The sequence below is a fragment of the Bison bison genome, unplaced genomic scaffold (assembly GCF_000754665.1).
Source record: "Bison bison bison isolate TAMUID 2011002044 unplaced genomic scaffold, Bison_UMD1.0 scf7180017864317, whole genome shotgun sequence".
Lineage (NCBI taxonomy): Eukaryota > Metazoa > Chordata > Mammalia > Artiodactyla > Bovidae > Bison > Bison bison.
Window position 1 is genome coordinate 5,358,259 of NW_011494889.1, and position 14,822 is coordinate 5,373,080.

At 35.6% G+C, this 14,822-nt stretch overlaps 1 protein-coding gene across 5 annotated transcripts in view; it reads left to right on the forward strand.

Moving 5' to 3' along the window:
* The window catches only part of AHCTF1 (AT hook containing transcription factor 1), a 94,818-nt gene that overhangs the window by 42,094 nt on the left and 37,902 nt on the right, over positions 1-14,822 (forward strand). For all 5 annotated transcript variants that reach the window (XM_010852888.1, XM_010852885.1, XM_010852889.1 and 2 more), the window contains exons 13-21: positions 6,422-6,512; positions 7,577-7,666; positions 8,830-8,970; positions 9,637-9,741; positions 10,606-10,699; positions 12,324-12,447; positions 12,604-12,660; positions 13,521-13,667; positions 14,214-14,401. In XM_010852888.1, the coding sequence (XP_010851190.1) occupies positions 6,422-6,512; positions 7,577-7,666; positions 8,830-8,970; positions 9,637-9,741; positions 10,606-10,699; positions 12,324-12,447; positions 12,604-12,660; positions 13,521-13,667; positions 14,214-14,401 (1,037 nt within the window). The remainder of the gene's footprint in view (positions 1-6,421; positions 6,513-7,576; positions 7,667-8,829; positions 8,971-9,636; positions 9,742-10,605; positions 10,700-12,323; positions 12,448-12,603; positions 12,661-13,520; positions 13,668-14,213; positions 14,402-14,822) is intronic.

Consider the following 14,822-nt stretch of genomic DNA (forward strand, 5'->3'; position numbering starts at 1 on the left):
AGGATCCCATAGGTATAACTTGACACCAGGTCTATAAGCTAGTGAAAAAAAAGCTGACTTGAAACTCAACTTTCAAAAAACAAAGATCATGGCATCTGGTCACATAACTTCATGGCAAATAGATGGGGAAACAAAACAGTGAGAGCCTTTATTTCCTTGGGCTCCAAAATCACTGCAGATGTTGACTGCACCCATGAATTTAAAAGACTCTTGCTCCTTGGAAGGAAAGCTATGACTAGTGTAGACAGCATATTAAAAAGCAAAGACATTATTTTACTGACAAAGGTCCATCTAGTCAAAGCTATGGTTTTTCCAGTAGTCATGTATGGATGTGAGAGTTGGACCATAAAGAAAGCTGAGAGCCGAAGAATTGATGCTTTTGAACTGTGGTGTTGGAAAAGACTCTTGAGAGTCCCTTGGACTGCAAGGAGATCCAACCAGTCCATCCTAAAGTAAATCAGTCCTGAATATTCATTAGAAGAACTGATGCTGAAGCTGAAGCTCCAATACTTTGGCCACCTGATGGGAAGAACTGACTCATTAGAAAAGATCCTGATGCTGGGAAAGGTGGAAGGTGGGAGGAGAAGGGACGACAGAGGATGAGATGGTTGGATGGCATCATCGACTCGACGGACATGAGTTTGAGTAAACCCCGGGAGGTGGTGATGGACACGGAAGCCTGGTGTGCTGTGAGTCCTTGGGGTCACAAAGAGTTGGACACGACTGAGCGAGACTGAACTGAACTATAGGCTAGGAAACATCATGGATGCATCAGGCATGTCATGAGTAGAAGTCATAGTTGTTTTAATAAGCCCTTGATGTGATTTCTGATGGTTTGGGAACCACTGCTCTATAAAAACTACTCTTACGAAAGCCTATTAGTGAAGATTCCAGGTTTCTGCAAAACACAAGAGAGTTACAGGAGTCAGACTTAGTAATGGAAGACAGGCTTAATTTCCCAATGGATACATAAATAAAAATATTGTAAAATCCACACAGTTTTTAGAGTCACAATACATTTTACCAGTCAGGAGACATTTTTAAACAGTGTTGTCTAGTGACAACTTAAAATTCAACATTTTAACTTGGTATTTGCTGAAAGTAAACAAACCCCAGGTCGTTTTTCCTTGGAGAAAGAGAAAATGTTTTAATAACTCTTTCCCCTCAAATAATGTTTGAATTAAGTTATTTAAATAATTGCAGATATGTAGCGTAATGAATTGTTAGGGAAGGAGCCTTTTAAATATCAGATGAATTGTGAATATTGCTGCTGACGGTTTAACACCTGCAGTTGGACTCTAATACCTAATGTCATGAAAATAAGAGAAATAGTCAATCTATTATCAGGATTTTTTTTTCCCGTTCTCCCCTCCTCCCTTTTGTATCACTGTACTGAGCAAATATTGACCATATAGTCATGTTCAGTCAACCCTCGGTACCCGTGAGGGATTGGTTTCCTGGATGCCCATAGATACCAAAATTGAAGGATGCTCAATTAACTTATCGGAGAAGGCAGTGGCGCCCCACTCCAGTACTCTTGCCTGGAAAATCCCATAGACGGAGGAGCCTGGAAGGCTGCAGTCCAGGGGTCGCTGAGGGTTGGACACAACTGAGCAACTTCACTTTCACTTTTCACTTTCATGCATTGGAGAAGGAAATGGCAACCCACTCCAGTGTTCTCTCCTGGAGAATCCCAGGGATGGGGGAGCCTGGTGGGCTGCCATCTATGGGGTCGCACAGTCGGACACAACTGAAGTGACTTAGCAGCAGCAGCAATTAACTTACATAATAAGGCATGGTATTTGCATATAACCTGTGCACACCCACTTATGTACTTTAAATCATCTCTAGATTAAAGTACTTAATACAACATACATGCATGTTAGTAGTTGCTGCTGCTGCTAAGTCACTTCAGTTGTGTCCGATCTGTGTGATCCCACAGATGGCAGCCCACCAGGCTCCCCCGTCCCTGGGATTCTCCAAGCGAGAACACTGGAGTGGGTTGCCATTTCCTTCTCCAATGCATGAAAGTGAAAAGTGAAAGGGAAGTCACTCAGTCGTGTCCAACTCTTAGCGACCCCATGGACTGCAGCCTACCAAGCTCCTCCATCCATGGGATTTTCCAGGCAAAGTACTGGAGTGGGGTGCCATTGCCTTCTCCGCAATAGTTGCTGGCACACCTCAAATTCAAGTTGTTTTTTTTTTGGAACTTTCTGTAATCTCCCGCACCCCCAAATGTTTCCTATCTGCAGTTGATGAGGAACTGACTGGATATCAACATTTCAGTTTGGTTTTGCTCTTTGTAGAACCCCTTTAGACAAATATTGACTATCCTTAGTTGGTCTTATGTTAGCTTATCTTTGCTTTCCAACTGTGTGTCGTTTGCCTCTTGATTTTGCTTTCTAGGAGATGTTTTCATCTAATTTTCTTTTTTTTAGGTTTAAAAAATTTAGCCCCAATTTAAAATTTCTACACGCTCTTACTCTTTGATCATTCTTTTTTGGTAGTATTCTGTTATATTTTATGGATGAAATATCTTCTAGCTCTATGTTTCAGGTTTTATTTAGTTCCTGTATTATGCCTGTTTTATCTGGAGTTATTTTTTATTATTTTAGTCTTTTTGATCTGGTTGTTATTTAGTTGCTCAGTCATATTTGATTCTTTGCGACCCTATGGACTATAGCCCGCCAGGCTCCTCTGTCCATGGGATTCTCCAGGCAAGGGTATTGGAGTGGGTTGCCATTTCCTCCTCCAGGGGACCTTCCTAACCCAGGGTCTGAACGTACGTCTCTTGCATTGCAGGCAGATTGTTTACCATCTGAGCTGCCAGGGAAGCCTTTTGATTTGGTGGCTATACTTAAATGTTTGATGGTTCTTTCCTTTTCATATGTTGAGTGAGTCAGTAACAGATTATAAACTGTCTTCTACATAAACAGAGCTCTGAATTGGGTTCATTAAAAAACCTTAGGTAAATTTTGTCTTGGTGGCCCTTGCTCATAGGACCCTGTGGTCAGGAAATTATCCTTCCCTGCCACAGGCTCCAAATTAGTATTAGTGTTCATCATCCTTAAGGAGCACTTTAAGTGCTCCATTTAATTTTTTTTATTTTAGAGAATTAATACCGATCGCCCCTATTCTATATTATGAAACTTAGTTACAAGCAATGATATCTAGTTTTAAAAAGAAGAGTAAAGTGAGAGGTTACTCTGGTGGTGCAGTGGATAAGAATCCACCTGCCAGTGCAGGAGACATGTGTTTGATCCCTGGTCCAGGAAGGTCCCACATGCCATGGAGCAACTAAATCTGTGCTCCACAACTACTGAAGCCTGTGCTCTAGAGCCCAGGAGCTGCAACTGCGGAGCCCACATGCCACAACTCCCGGGGTCTACGCACCCTAGAGCCCCTGTTCTGCAACAGAGAAGCCACTGCAATGAGAAGCCCAAGTACCGCAACTGGAGAGTAGCCCCCACTCGTGGCTTTAGAGGAAAAACCCATGCAGCAGCGAAGAACCCCATAGCCAAATATAAATAAATAAGTTTTTTTAAATAAGAAAAAGTGAGAAAAAATAGCTATAATTCAACCATTCAGCCATGTTAGTCAAATAGCATTTAGTATCTTTTTGTGATTATTTTGAATCTGGTAATTCAACCCTTGGTTTCTTTCCACTTACATAGATAAAACATGAATAATTTCAATTTAGAAAATAGGCTAAAGTATTTGGAGGCATGCAAATATTGGCATTTTGTTGACTTTTTTCATGTATCTTTTTAAAAACTTTATTCCTAAAATAGACCAAATTGAGCTGAATTGGTTAGTAATGGATATGTCGAGATGAAGCAAAAAAAGCAAGGAGGAGATTCCTTCAAAATGTTAGAGTGGTTACCATGGAGGATGGGAGGAGTGAATGGAAATTTCTTTTGATTAGGTAGGAGGAGACAGGGCTTCTGGGAAGTAGTCTTAATCTAGACTTGGATCAGTTTCATCAGTGTCCAGTTGGTAATTAGTTGTTAGTTGTATATATGGTATATGGACTTTTTGATGTGTATACTTTACTATATCTCTTTATCCTGCCATATACAATAAAAAAATGATAGTATATATACATATATTTGTTATCAGGGTTTTTTCTGTGAATGACATATTGATATACTTTTTCTCTAATTGGGTTGTTTACGGAAAAGCTTTATAAAATATGTAGATATTTATCCTGTCATAAATCTTACAGATGGTACCCCTTTTGTTTGCTCTTCACTGTTTCATGATATCTCTTACCACATTCAAAATAATGTTTTTATAGTCAAATGCATTTTATAGCTCTGACTCTGGCTTAAAATTTTAACACCCAAATGTTTCTTTAAGGCTCTAACTTATTTTCTGTGTGTCAGATAAAATAAAGGTTCAGTTATTTTCCCCCCAGATGATTAGTCTAGCTGTGTTATATCATTTGTGAAACAGGACCCAAAATATCTTTTTCTCATGCTACTGAAATATTGCCTTTATCCGATACTATATGCCCGTATCAACTGGGTTCTATTTCTGGGCTTTTATCTTGTCTCATAAATCTAGTTATCTATTTCTATATCATTTTAATATATTGCTTTGATATTTGGAAATGCAGCCTGGTTTTTTAATCTATAATTTTTGGGAATTCATAGGCACTTACTCTTTTTATTAATTATAAGATGGTTTTATCCAGTATTCCTATTGGAATTCTTTTGAGCATTTTATTATATTCACATGTTAATTTGAGGGAGAGTTGGCATTTGTATCTTTCCATTTATTTAGGGTTAATTTTTACATCTGTCATAAGAGTTAATGGTTATTTTCCAGTGAGTTTCTATTTTTATCCCTAAATGTTTTATAGTATTTTTTATGAGTAGACCATTTTCCCCATATTCATTCAGAAATAGAGTTGGGTTTTGTATATTCATTCAATGCTATTAATACTTGGCTAGATTAGAATCTCTTAGATTTTCAAGGCATGCAATCATCAGCAAATACAGGCTTTCTGCACCCCTCCCCCCAGTTTATTACTTTATTTTCTTATGCCATTTGGTGGAACCTCTACAGATTATAGAAAAATAATGGTACTACCAGACGTCCTTGTTTTGTCCTTGATTTTAATGTAAATTGTTCTATTGAATCTCCATTTAGAATCATGCTGTAGTTTTGGGGTATCTTTATCATATTGTAGCTCTCTCTATTCCTTTTTAATTCATCTATTTATTCCTGTGATTCCTTTTTAAAAAAACATTTGTTGTAGTGAATGAAATTCATAGATTCTTAAAGTGTAAAATAAAGTGTAAATAAAGTATAAACAACTTTGTTGAGATTTAATTCCTATAATTCAGTGGTTTTTAGTATAGAGTTGTGCAACTATCACAACATTCAATTTCAGAATATTTTTATCACCTCCCTCCAAACCCCATAACCAGTCAATTCCTTTTCCTCCTCTCTTCCAGTCTTTGGTGACCACTAATCTACTGTCTTTGTAGATTTATTTGCTCTAGACATATTGTGTGTGTGTGTGTGTGTGTGTGTGTGTGTGTTGCTTCAGTTGTGTCCGACTCTTTGCAACCCCATGGACTGTAGCCTGCCAGGCTCCTCTCTCCATGGGATTCTCCAGGCAAGAATACTGGAGTGGGTTGCCATTGACATTTTATATAAATAGAATCAAATAATATGTGGCCTTTTGTGACTTACTTCTTTGACTTAGAACAATATTTTCAAGATTTATCCATGTTGGAGCACATATCAGAACTTCACCCTGTTTCACGGCTGTGTAATATTCCACTGTATGATATACCACATTTTATTTATCTATTCTTCAGTTTCAGGGCATTTTGGTTGTTTCCATTATTGGCTGTTAGAAATAATGCTTCATATAACAGTTTTTGTGTGGATGTTTGTTTTTCAGTTCTCTTGGGTGTATATCTAAGTGTGAAACCACTGAGTCGTATGGTAACTTTATAGTTAAGATTTTGAGAAACTACCAGACTGGTTTCCAAAGTGGCTGTCTCATTTTAACATTAAATCCCATGGACGGAGGAGCTTGGTAGGCTGCAGTCCATGCTAAAGGTCGGACACAACTGAGCGACTTTGCTTTCACTTTTCACTTTCGTGCATTGGAGAAGGAAATGGCAACCCACTCCAGTGTTCTTGCCTGGAGGACGGGGGAACCTGGTGGGCTGCCTAGGTCTATGGGGTCGCCCAGAGTCGGACACGACTGAAGTGACTTAGCAGCAGCAGTGTATGAGGAGTTTCTACACCATCACCAGTGCTTGTTGTTTTTTTGTGTATAGCCATCCTGGGGAATCATAATGATTTTTAATCCTTTAAAATTTTGGGTTGTGAGCTAGAACTTGATACCTCTGTCTCGGATCACATACCCTTTCTTTTCTTTTTTTAAAACATGGTTTAGGAAGAACAGTTAGAAGCTATATTGTCAGCAGCAATCCAGACAAGTTCTCTGGGACTTTTGACAGGGTGTATCAAAAGATGGATAACAGAAGGTAAGATTATGATTTTTAACAATTAAAAAATGCTTTGTAGTTTTAAAATTGTCAATTTACTGTGGGGGGGGTGGTAAGTTACCTTTATTTTGAGATAATTGTGTTCACATGCAGTTGTAAGACATTTACAGTGTACCCTTATCCCCCATGAATGATAAGATGTGGCACGTCTCTAGTATTATATCACATACAGGACTTCTCTTCTTACTCTTTGATAGCCATGCTTACTACCGCCAGCCCCCACCCCATTCCTAATGCCCAGCCCCCATTCATTTATTGTCTGTTTCTATCATTTTGTCATTTCAGAAGTGATCATAAATGGAATCCGACAGTATGTAACCTTTTAGGGTTGACTCTTTTTCATTCAGAAAAATTCTCTGGGGATTCAAGTTGTATGTTTTACTCTCTGCAAACAAACATTTCACACACACGTGTTGTTTTTATTCTGACCATTTGATAAGTTGAAGGCATCATGCTTCTTTACTCAAAATATTTCAATGTTTCCTTCTAAGAACAAGGATATTCACTTAACAAAACACTTTGGAGTTAGAAAAATCAGGAAAATTAATATTGATACATGCTATTACCTAATCTGTAGATTCTATTGGAATATCACTAATTGCAGCAGTAATGTCCTTTGTAACATTTTTAGAGAGAGGGAATTCAGAATCCCGTCCAGAATATATTTTATATTTAGTTTTCATGTTGTTTTACTCGCTCATAATATTGTGTAAATCTTAAGCATTTGTCTTTGAAGAAATTGACATTTTTAAAGAATATGGGCCTGTTATTTTGTAGCCTGCCTCTCAGGTTGTATTTGTTGATATTTCCTCATGATTAGATTTAGATTTTACATTTTTCATAGCAGCATCACGTAAATGGATGTGCTCCCTCATGTGATACCCTGAGCACAGATGCAGCCCGTCTGTCTCCATCAATATTGATTTTAACGTTGCTCACTTGTTTAGGGTGGTTTTTGTCAGGTTTCTTCCCTGAAGTTTCTTTTTTTTTTTTTTGTAATTAGTAACCATTCTTCATTTTTCCCTTCCATATTTACAAATAAGAACAACCAAATTCTGCTGCTAATTTACGCTTTGTTCTTGAATGGTCATGGAATAAAGTGGTTTTCACAAAAGAGGAATTTGACAGACTATGTAAGTATTATATATATAAAAAAATAATCTTGGTTTATGTTTTGAGTACATAACAATAAATTTTTAATTATTTTGAAGTTGCAAACTCTTTGAAGAAGTCCCAGAAAGACTTTATTTTATATTAGAGTGAAAAAATTATTTTTTTGATCAAGATTTTGCAGCAGATTGTTTAGCTTGGCAACATGTTAGGCATGTTTCCAGTAGCAAGTTTCAGAATTATATCATATCTTTTAATCTTAGGCATTTAATTTATAAGATATGCTGATGATGGAGTTAAGAGAATATGCCAGTTAACCTCTAAGCTTTATTCATTTTCTATTTAAAATACTTAGGAGTGTAAAGAAGCGGAATAGTAGGGCAAAAACTCAAATCACCTCTTGTCTTCTACTAACATGTCATTAGTTATATCAGGTTATTTATTAGTCTGTTGTACACCTTGAGTTTTAAAATATGCTGTGAATATTAAAACCATTATGTCCAACTAGTGCAAAAATAATATTAAAGGTAATATATGATTGCCTTGTGCATTGAAAGTACATTTTAAGTTTATTTAGAAGTATATGTGCATTTGTTATTACTGTTATGTCTTGATGAGTGAACAAATTGGACTTTTAAAAAAGTTATTCTTAGCAGAGGATTGTTTAAACCTACAAAATTTGATAGGAGGATATAGGGTTCTGTATAGTGTTTTTGTTGTTGTTTAGTCGCTAAGTTGTGTCCAAAAATGCATTTGTGAACTCAGCCTTAAGCTTGAAATGAGAGGACAGCCAAGTCTACATTATAGCAAGCATGCAGTTATATTGTATTAAGTCTCTGGATCTTAATTTCATTGTCTCACTTTTCCAAAGACTAGAGGTGGAAGAAAGAGTTCTTATAAAATAATAATCACACAGCAACATAGTACTGATTTCTAGTGAATCTGAAGTTGAATCTGTATCACTTTTGTCTGTGCTCACCTCATTCTGCATTTTTTAAAGATAGAATTTGTAGCTGTCGTTTCTATATTCCTTGAGGATATTTGTCATTTGAAGCTTGTCTTTTTAAATCTCACAATGTATAGAATAATTCTATGATTAAAGTAATTTGAGATATTTTGCATTTATTATTTTAATTAAGTCAAGATTTAGTGTGTCAAAACTAATCTTGTCTTTTTTTCTTGAAAGGTACACCATTATTTGATGGTTCATGTCGTTTCATCGACCCACAGACTATCCAGTCTCTCCAGCAGTGCCATTTACTTCTTAGCAATCTTAGTACAGTCTTAAGCTGTTTTGCAGCTGAGGCCCACGACATCACTGAGAGAGGTGTGCTCCTGTCTTATGTAAACGAATGTTTCATTGACTTTTGCTTCTTGAATTCGGGACGGAATACATTTCCTATGCATTAGATGGATTATTGGGCAAAGAGGCCATTATTTCTCAAATGCTAGTTTTTTGTTTTTGTTTTTTTTCAAATGAAAAGCTACGATTGTTGTTGGATGAACCATGAGTTCATGATTAAATAAGGTTGGGAAATTGGGGATTTAAAGATTGTTAAGGCAGTGTATTAGTGGTAGAACTTCAGATTTTTAAATTATATTTAAGTTTTTGTGCATAGAATTGGTCTTCATAATTTTTCTCCTCTGGTTTTCCATTGAAACAAAATAGCCAGTTTCATATAAAGGCCTGGTTTGAACAGCCTGTATTAATGATACTGTACTAGTTTGTTTTAATGTATAAATCTGATTATTGAAAATAGCTAAATGGGAGTGTAGCTAACATGGAAGCATATTTACTTAAAATGTCTATTTTAGTCAGTGAGTTAGTTTAGCATTTTGGAGATTATTTGTTCAAGCTAAATTTGTTTAAAAATACATGCATATTGTTTAAAATCACCAAGTAGTTACTGTTTTTGAGAACTATAGAGTGTCTTGATTTTTCATTTGTGGTTGATAAATTGAAAACTAAACAACTGATTTCAACTCTTTACAGGTCTTACAGATTTAAGCAATAAATATATGGTTACCCAGCTCATCTGTCAGTATGCACAAGTGGTTCTTTGGTTCTCTCATTCTGGCCTTTTACCAGAGGGCTTAGGTAAAATATTTCCTTAATCTATAAATATTAATGAAACATTCTTAAATCTTTATAATTTTGTTGCTCTATTGTTGGGGTTTCCTTCCTTCTGCCGCTCTCCCGTGCTTTCTTTTATTCTCACCTTCTTTTCTTGTATTCTCTTTGTGCCTTCAATGCTTCACCCCATGCCTGATATGCAGGTGTTGCATGCATGTTTGTTGGGTTAAAAAAAAAAAACATTTGAAAAAACATGGCTTCTGAAGATAGGTTCAGTGATATCACCAGCTATAATTTAGATCCATAGAAGTATGAGTTTAAAATCTAATTTGTCCATCTTTTTCTCTTCAAGGTTCTTTTAATATGGTTATTAACCAATACTTTTTGCCATCAATTACTTACCCCATTTTATCTAATAATTCATGCTAATATCAGGAATTAGAGAATTTGACTTTTACTACATTTGTGTAGAACAAAAGCCTCCAACTTCTTATATTTCCAGGATTCACAGACTTAGAAGTGTATCTGCCACTGTGCATAATTACTGTTGATCTTATTCTTTCATAATTCTCTTAGATTTTTACTTGAACACATAGTGAATTTGCTTACTTTTATATTATCATTTGTGCCTAAGGGAGTAAAATAATTTTCTGAAATAGTTTTTCCAGGGTCTTTAACTGGCATCCTGTTGTTACAAGACGTTCTTGAGACACTCAGTTTTCTCATTTATGCGTCTGTCAATAAAGTGTTCTTTTATTACTTTAAGAAGCCTGCAATTTAAAGAATATCATAAAATTGTAGTAAAATATCAATTATGTAACCTTAAGTTTATGGGGAGTGTTTTGGAAATATTACTAGCTTTTCTTCCAACTCTTATGAAACATCTAGATGATGCTGTGCAGTTGTCAAGGTTATGCTACAACTACCCCGTAATTCAGAATTACTACACCAGTCGTCGACAGAAGTGTGAGCGTTCATCAAGGTATAGTACATCCAGAGCCTTCAAAAACCATTTTAGAAGTTACTTGTATAAGAAATCAAAGCTTTCTCAGAATAGAATTCATTATGTTATAAAAAAAAAAGATTAAAGGGGTGGAAATCTCAGTAAAGTATATGAATTTGTCACCAGCATTACTATTTTAGTTGTAGTGTTTGCCTTGACCTACTGTTTACATCTTTATTTTAGAATTTGAACACAGCTATTTATTATTTCCTAAATCGGAGATTCTATAATTTAAGTATACATTTTTCCTGAGAATTCTTATTCAGAAGAAGACTTGAAGCAACTGTTACTAAAGCTGAAAATATATCATGTTAGTTACTTTACATTCTTTGCATTAACATTTGCATTTCAGCACTTTATCCATTTTTTTCTTTATTGCCTTTATCTCTCTTTTCTTTAAATATGAACTCCCCCTTCCCCTTAAATACATATGTGGTTGGGTCCTTTGAAATAAAGATATAAAAGTAATAAAAGAAAAAAAGAGTAATGTTTTACAGCCTGACTCTACCTTGGAATTATAAATAGCCTTCTTCCTCGAGTTGGAATGACAGAATTGTAGAGGGGATTATAACATTTAGAGCAATTATTCCCAAACCTTGATTCCAGGTTTGTTGTCTGAATCACTTGGAAACCTGTACAAAGTTGTGCATAGTTAGAGGATCCAGAATCTAATCAAGGATTAGATTAGAATAACTAATAACTAATCTAGGATAGTGAGCATGGACTTGGGAAATTTATAAGGTGTATTTAAAATTTCTAGATCTGTTATTTCCTAAGTGTATGTCCTTGAGCAGGTTGGATAAACTTTCTAATCCTATTTGTCACAAATTATAAAGTCAATATAAAGTAAATATAAAGATGAAATAAAATATCTTTCTTTCAATGCCTTATTCAAGAAAATTTCATCCAATAATTAGTAACTGCTATTGTTGTTATTAATATTAGATGAGGAAACAGACGAGGTCAGTATCTGCTTATCACCTGTATGTGCTCAATAATAAATATTAGGAGGGAACCCACTCCAGTGTTCTTGCCTGGAGAACCCCAGGGATGGGGGAGCCTGGTGGGCTGCCATCTATGGGGTCGCACAGAGTCAGACACGACTGAAGTGACTTAGCAATTAGCATTGAGGTTTAAAAACTAGTCCAGGTGATAAAACTGAAAGTAAAACTTTTTGACTTTGAGCTACAGTATTTACTTTCTCTATACTGAGATATCATGCTCTTTGGTAATTTGCTCAAGGTAGTAAAAAGTAAACAGCATTTTGCTGACTAGACCACTTTTTCCCCTGGAACCTGACCTTCACTAACTGACTTGGCTAATAACCAAACTTGAGGCTTCTTCAGGGTTTATCTGACTAACTTTACTTGATGTCCAGATTTCTCATGATGGGATCCTGTCCTCAAATTTCTTCTGCCTTTGATAGTTGAGGTCGTTACTTTTAAGAGTTGGCTGCTGGTTTTGATAATAATAATTGTTAATTATTGTTTTGATAATTGATATATATATATCAATTGTATCAAATATAATAATTGATAATAATTGTTTTGATAATAATAATTAGAACTAATGCTCAATATCCTTAATGTTGCCCTTATTGCAGAGGGAAGTGGAACCCTGACTGCTTGATGATTGATGGAATGGTTTCTCAGTTAGGAGATCGAGTAGAGAAGTTGTGGAAACGGGACGAAGGAGGCACAGGAAAATATCCTCCTACGAGTCTACATGTAGGTTCACGGTAACACAATATCATTTAGTCTCAAAAGCTGGGCTGGGAGAGGGAGGAATGCTTAATTGGATTTTTCATACCTGGCATGGGCTTGGGAAAAACAAGGAACATAAATGAATGAATATGTAAAATGCACTAAATTTTTTTTTAATAGGCGTTACTTGACATATACCTACTAGACAACATTACTGAAGCAAGCAAGCATTCTGTTGTATCCTTTAAAATTTTATCAAGTAATTCACATATTACCAAAATCATACAATGTCAGAGCAGTAGGACCCTTATGCATCTAATCCAATCTCAATTTCACATTTGAATTTGTTTTAATGGAAAGATTCTTAATCCAGGACCTGTTGATTGGATTCAGATGGTCTTTCGTTAACCTTGAAACTATGCAAAATGTTTATGTTTATTTTTCTAGAGATACAGTTCTTGGCTTTCATCAGACTCAAATGTGTCCAAGACATTCCCGAAGTTAAAGACAGCTCTAGAACATTGCTAGCATGTGGTCATTCTCTATGAGATTTTATGTGCTGGATGGGAATGCATTATGTGGTCTCTTAAATAAGATTTCTGTACTAAAGTCTATTTCTTAGTCAAAATGCATAGTTTTATTCATAATTTATAAAATAAATAATGTGTTTGCTTAAACTGCCAGGGTTTATTGGATAACTGGAATTTCATCTGTGGCTTTGTTTCTTAAATTTGTTAATCTGCTAACTTGGGTGAAGAAAGTATGCTTTAGTTCATCTCCTTGTGGTGCCTGTGTGCTAAGTCGCTTCAGGCACGTGTGACCCTATGAACTGTAGCCCACCAGGCTCCTCTGTCTGTGGGGATTCTCTAGGCAAGAATGCTGGAGTGGGTTGCCGTTTCTTCCTCCAGGGGACAAAGTACCTTTGTGGTGGTACTTAATACAGAATGAATGAAGTTGGTTGTGGGGTTGGCTGTACCGACATTTAATAAAACTGTCTTAAGCCTTTTTTCTGATACTTTCTGTTGTTACCTATTGCAGATATATATGTAGGAGTTTTTCTTTTTGTTTATTGTCCTTAATCCTCTTTTTTTAAAAAGACTATTTATTTGCTACTTGATATTATGTATTCCTTTCCAAACAAAACGGATACTTCCATTGAATCATTTCCAACTGCCTTTGCCATTTCTTGGGGCCAGGTTAAACTTATTCAAGGATTTTGGCTGATAGATCATAATGACTATGAGGTAAGTCTGTATAGTTCATTTAGAATGTTAAACTTTTGTAAACTATTAGAATTTTAGGAAAAATACATTTAACATTAAAGATATGGCACAGTCTACTTCCGGAGGTTTTTTAAGGATTCAGTTTAATCAGTACCTTCACCAAGCACCATTTCAGGCAACAAGAATATACAAAGATAAAATAGTTTAGAACCCCAAGAGTCTTATTGTCTAAATAACATACAAACAATTACCAGTAGTGCAAATATAGTCATTTTTATGTTGCAGATATATTTGATGTGTTGGGTGAACCAGAGAAGCCAGAATTTGACATTGATGTATGAAATTGGTGATGGAAAGATTTTATATACTCACTTGACAAGATCTCAAAAGTATGAGGCTTTTGATAAGGCTTTTATTTAAAATAAAATATACAGTAAAATAGATATTTTCAGATATATTTAAACAGGTTTTATTTTAATTTGCATAGGTTTAGTATATTCCTTTTTTTTTTTTTCAAAGTGCAAAGCATTGTATTTAATTTACCAGTTTTCATTGTCATTTTTGCAGAGCGGTTTGGATCTTCTGTTTCACCCGGCTACTGCAAAACCTGTGTCATGGCAACATTCAAAGATTATTGAAGCCTTCATGAGTCAGGGTGAGCACAGACAAGCCCTCAGATATATTCAGACAATGAAGCCAACAGTGTCCAGTGGTAGAGATGTTATCCTTCACCTCACTGTTTTGCTTTTTAATAGGTAAGTACCTGTTTTGAAAGTACAATTGAACTCTTGGCCATGTATTAATAAAATGGAACTGATGAAATAGAGCAATATATATTTCGACTTGGTTGCATTGCACAGTATTCTTATGTTCTTCATCTTTCATCATTGAGAAGAATGTAAAGCACCTTTTACCTAGAATAAGATGAATAAAAGAAGTAATGAGTAAAGGGGGAAATCAGACTGAGGTTTAAAAATTATGTCGGTTTCTACCTGGCAGTGTTGACAGTTTTCTCCTTGGACAGTTGAGGTTTGCTTATACCGAGAAGCAGCCAGAAATAGAGATAGAATGAAGTTTATGCTAAGTTGATAAATTATATTCTTTGACGGTATATTCCAGTGATGGTACTCTGATATTTTTGTTAATCTTGCTTGCTTGGGTGTTGCAGTTCTTTAA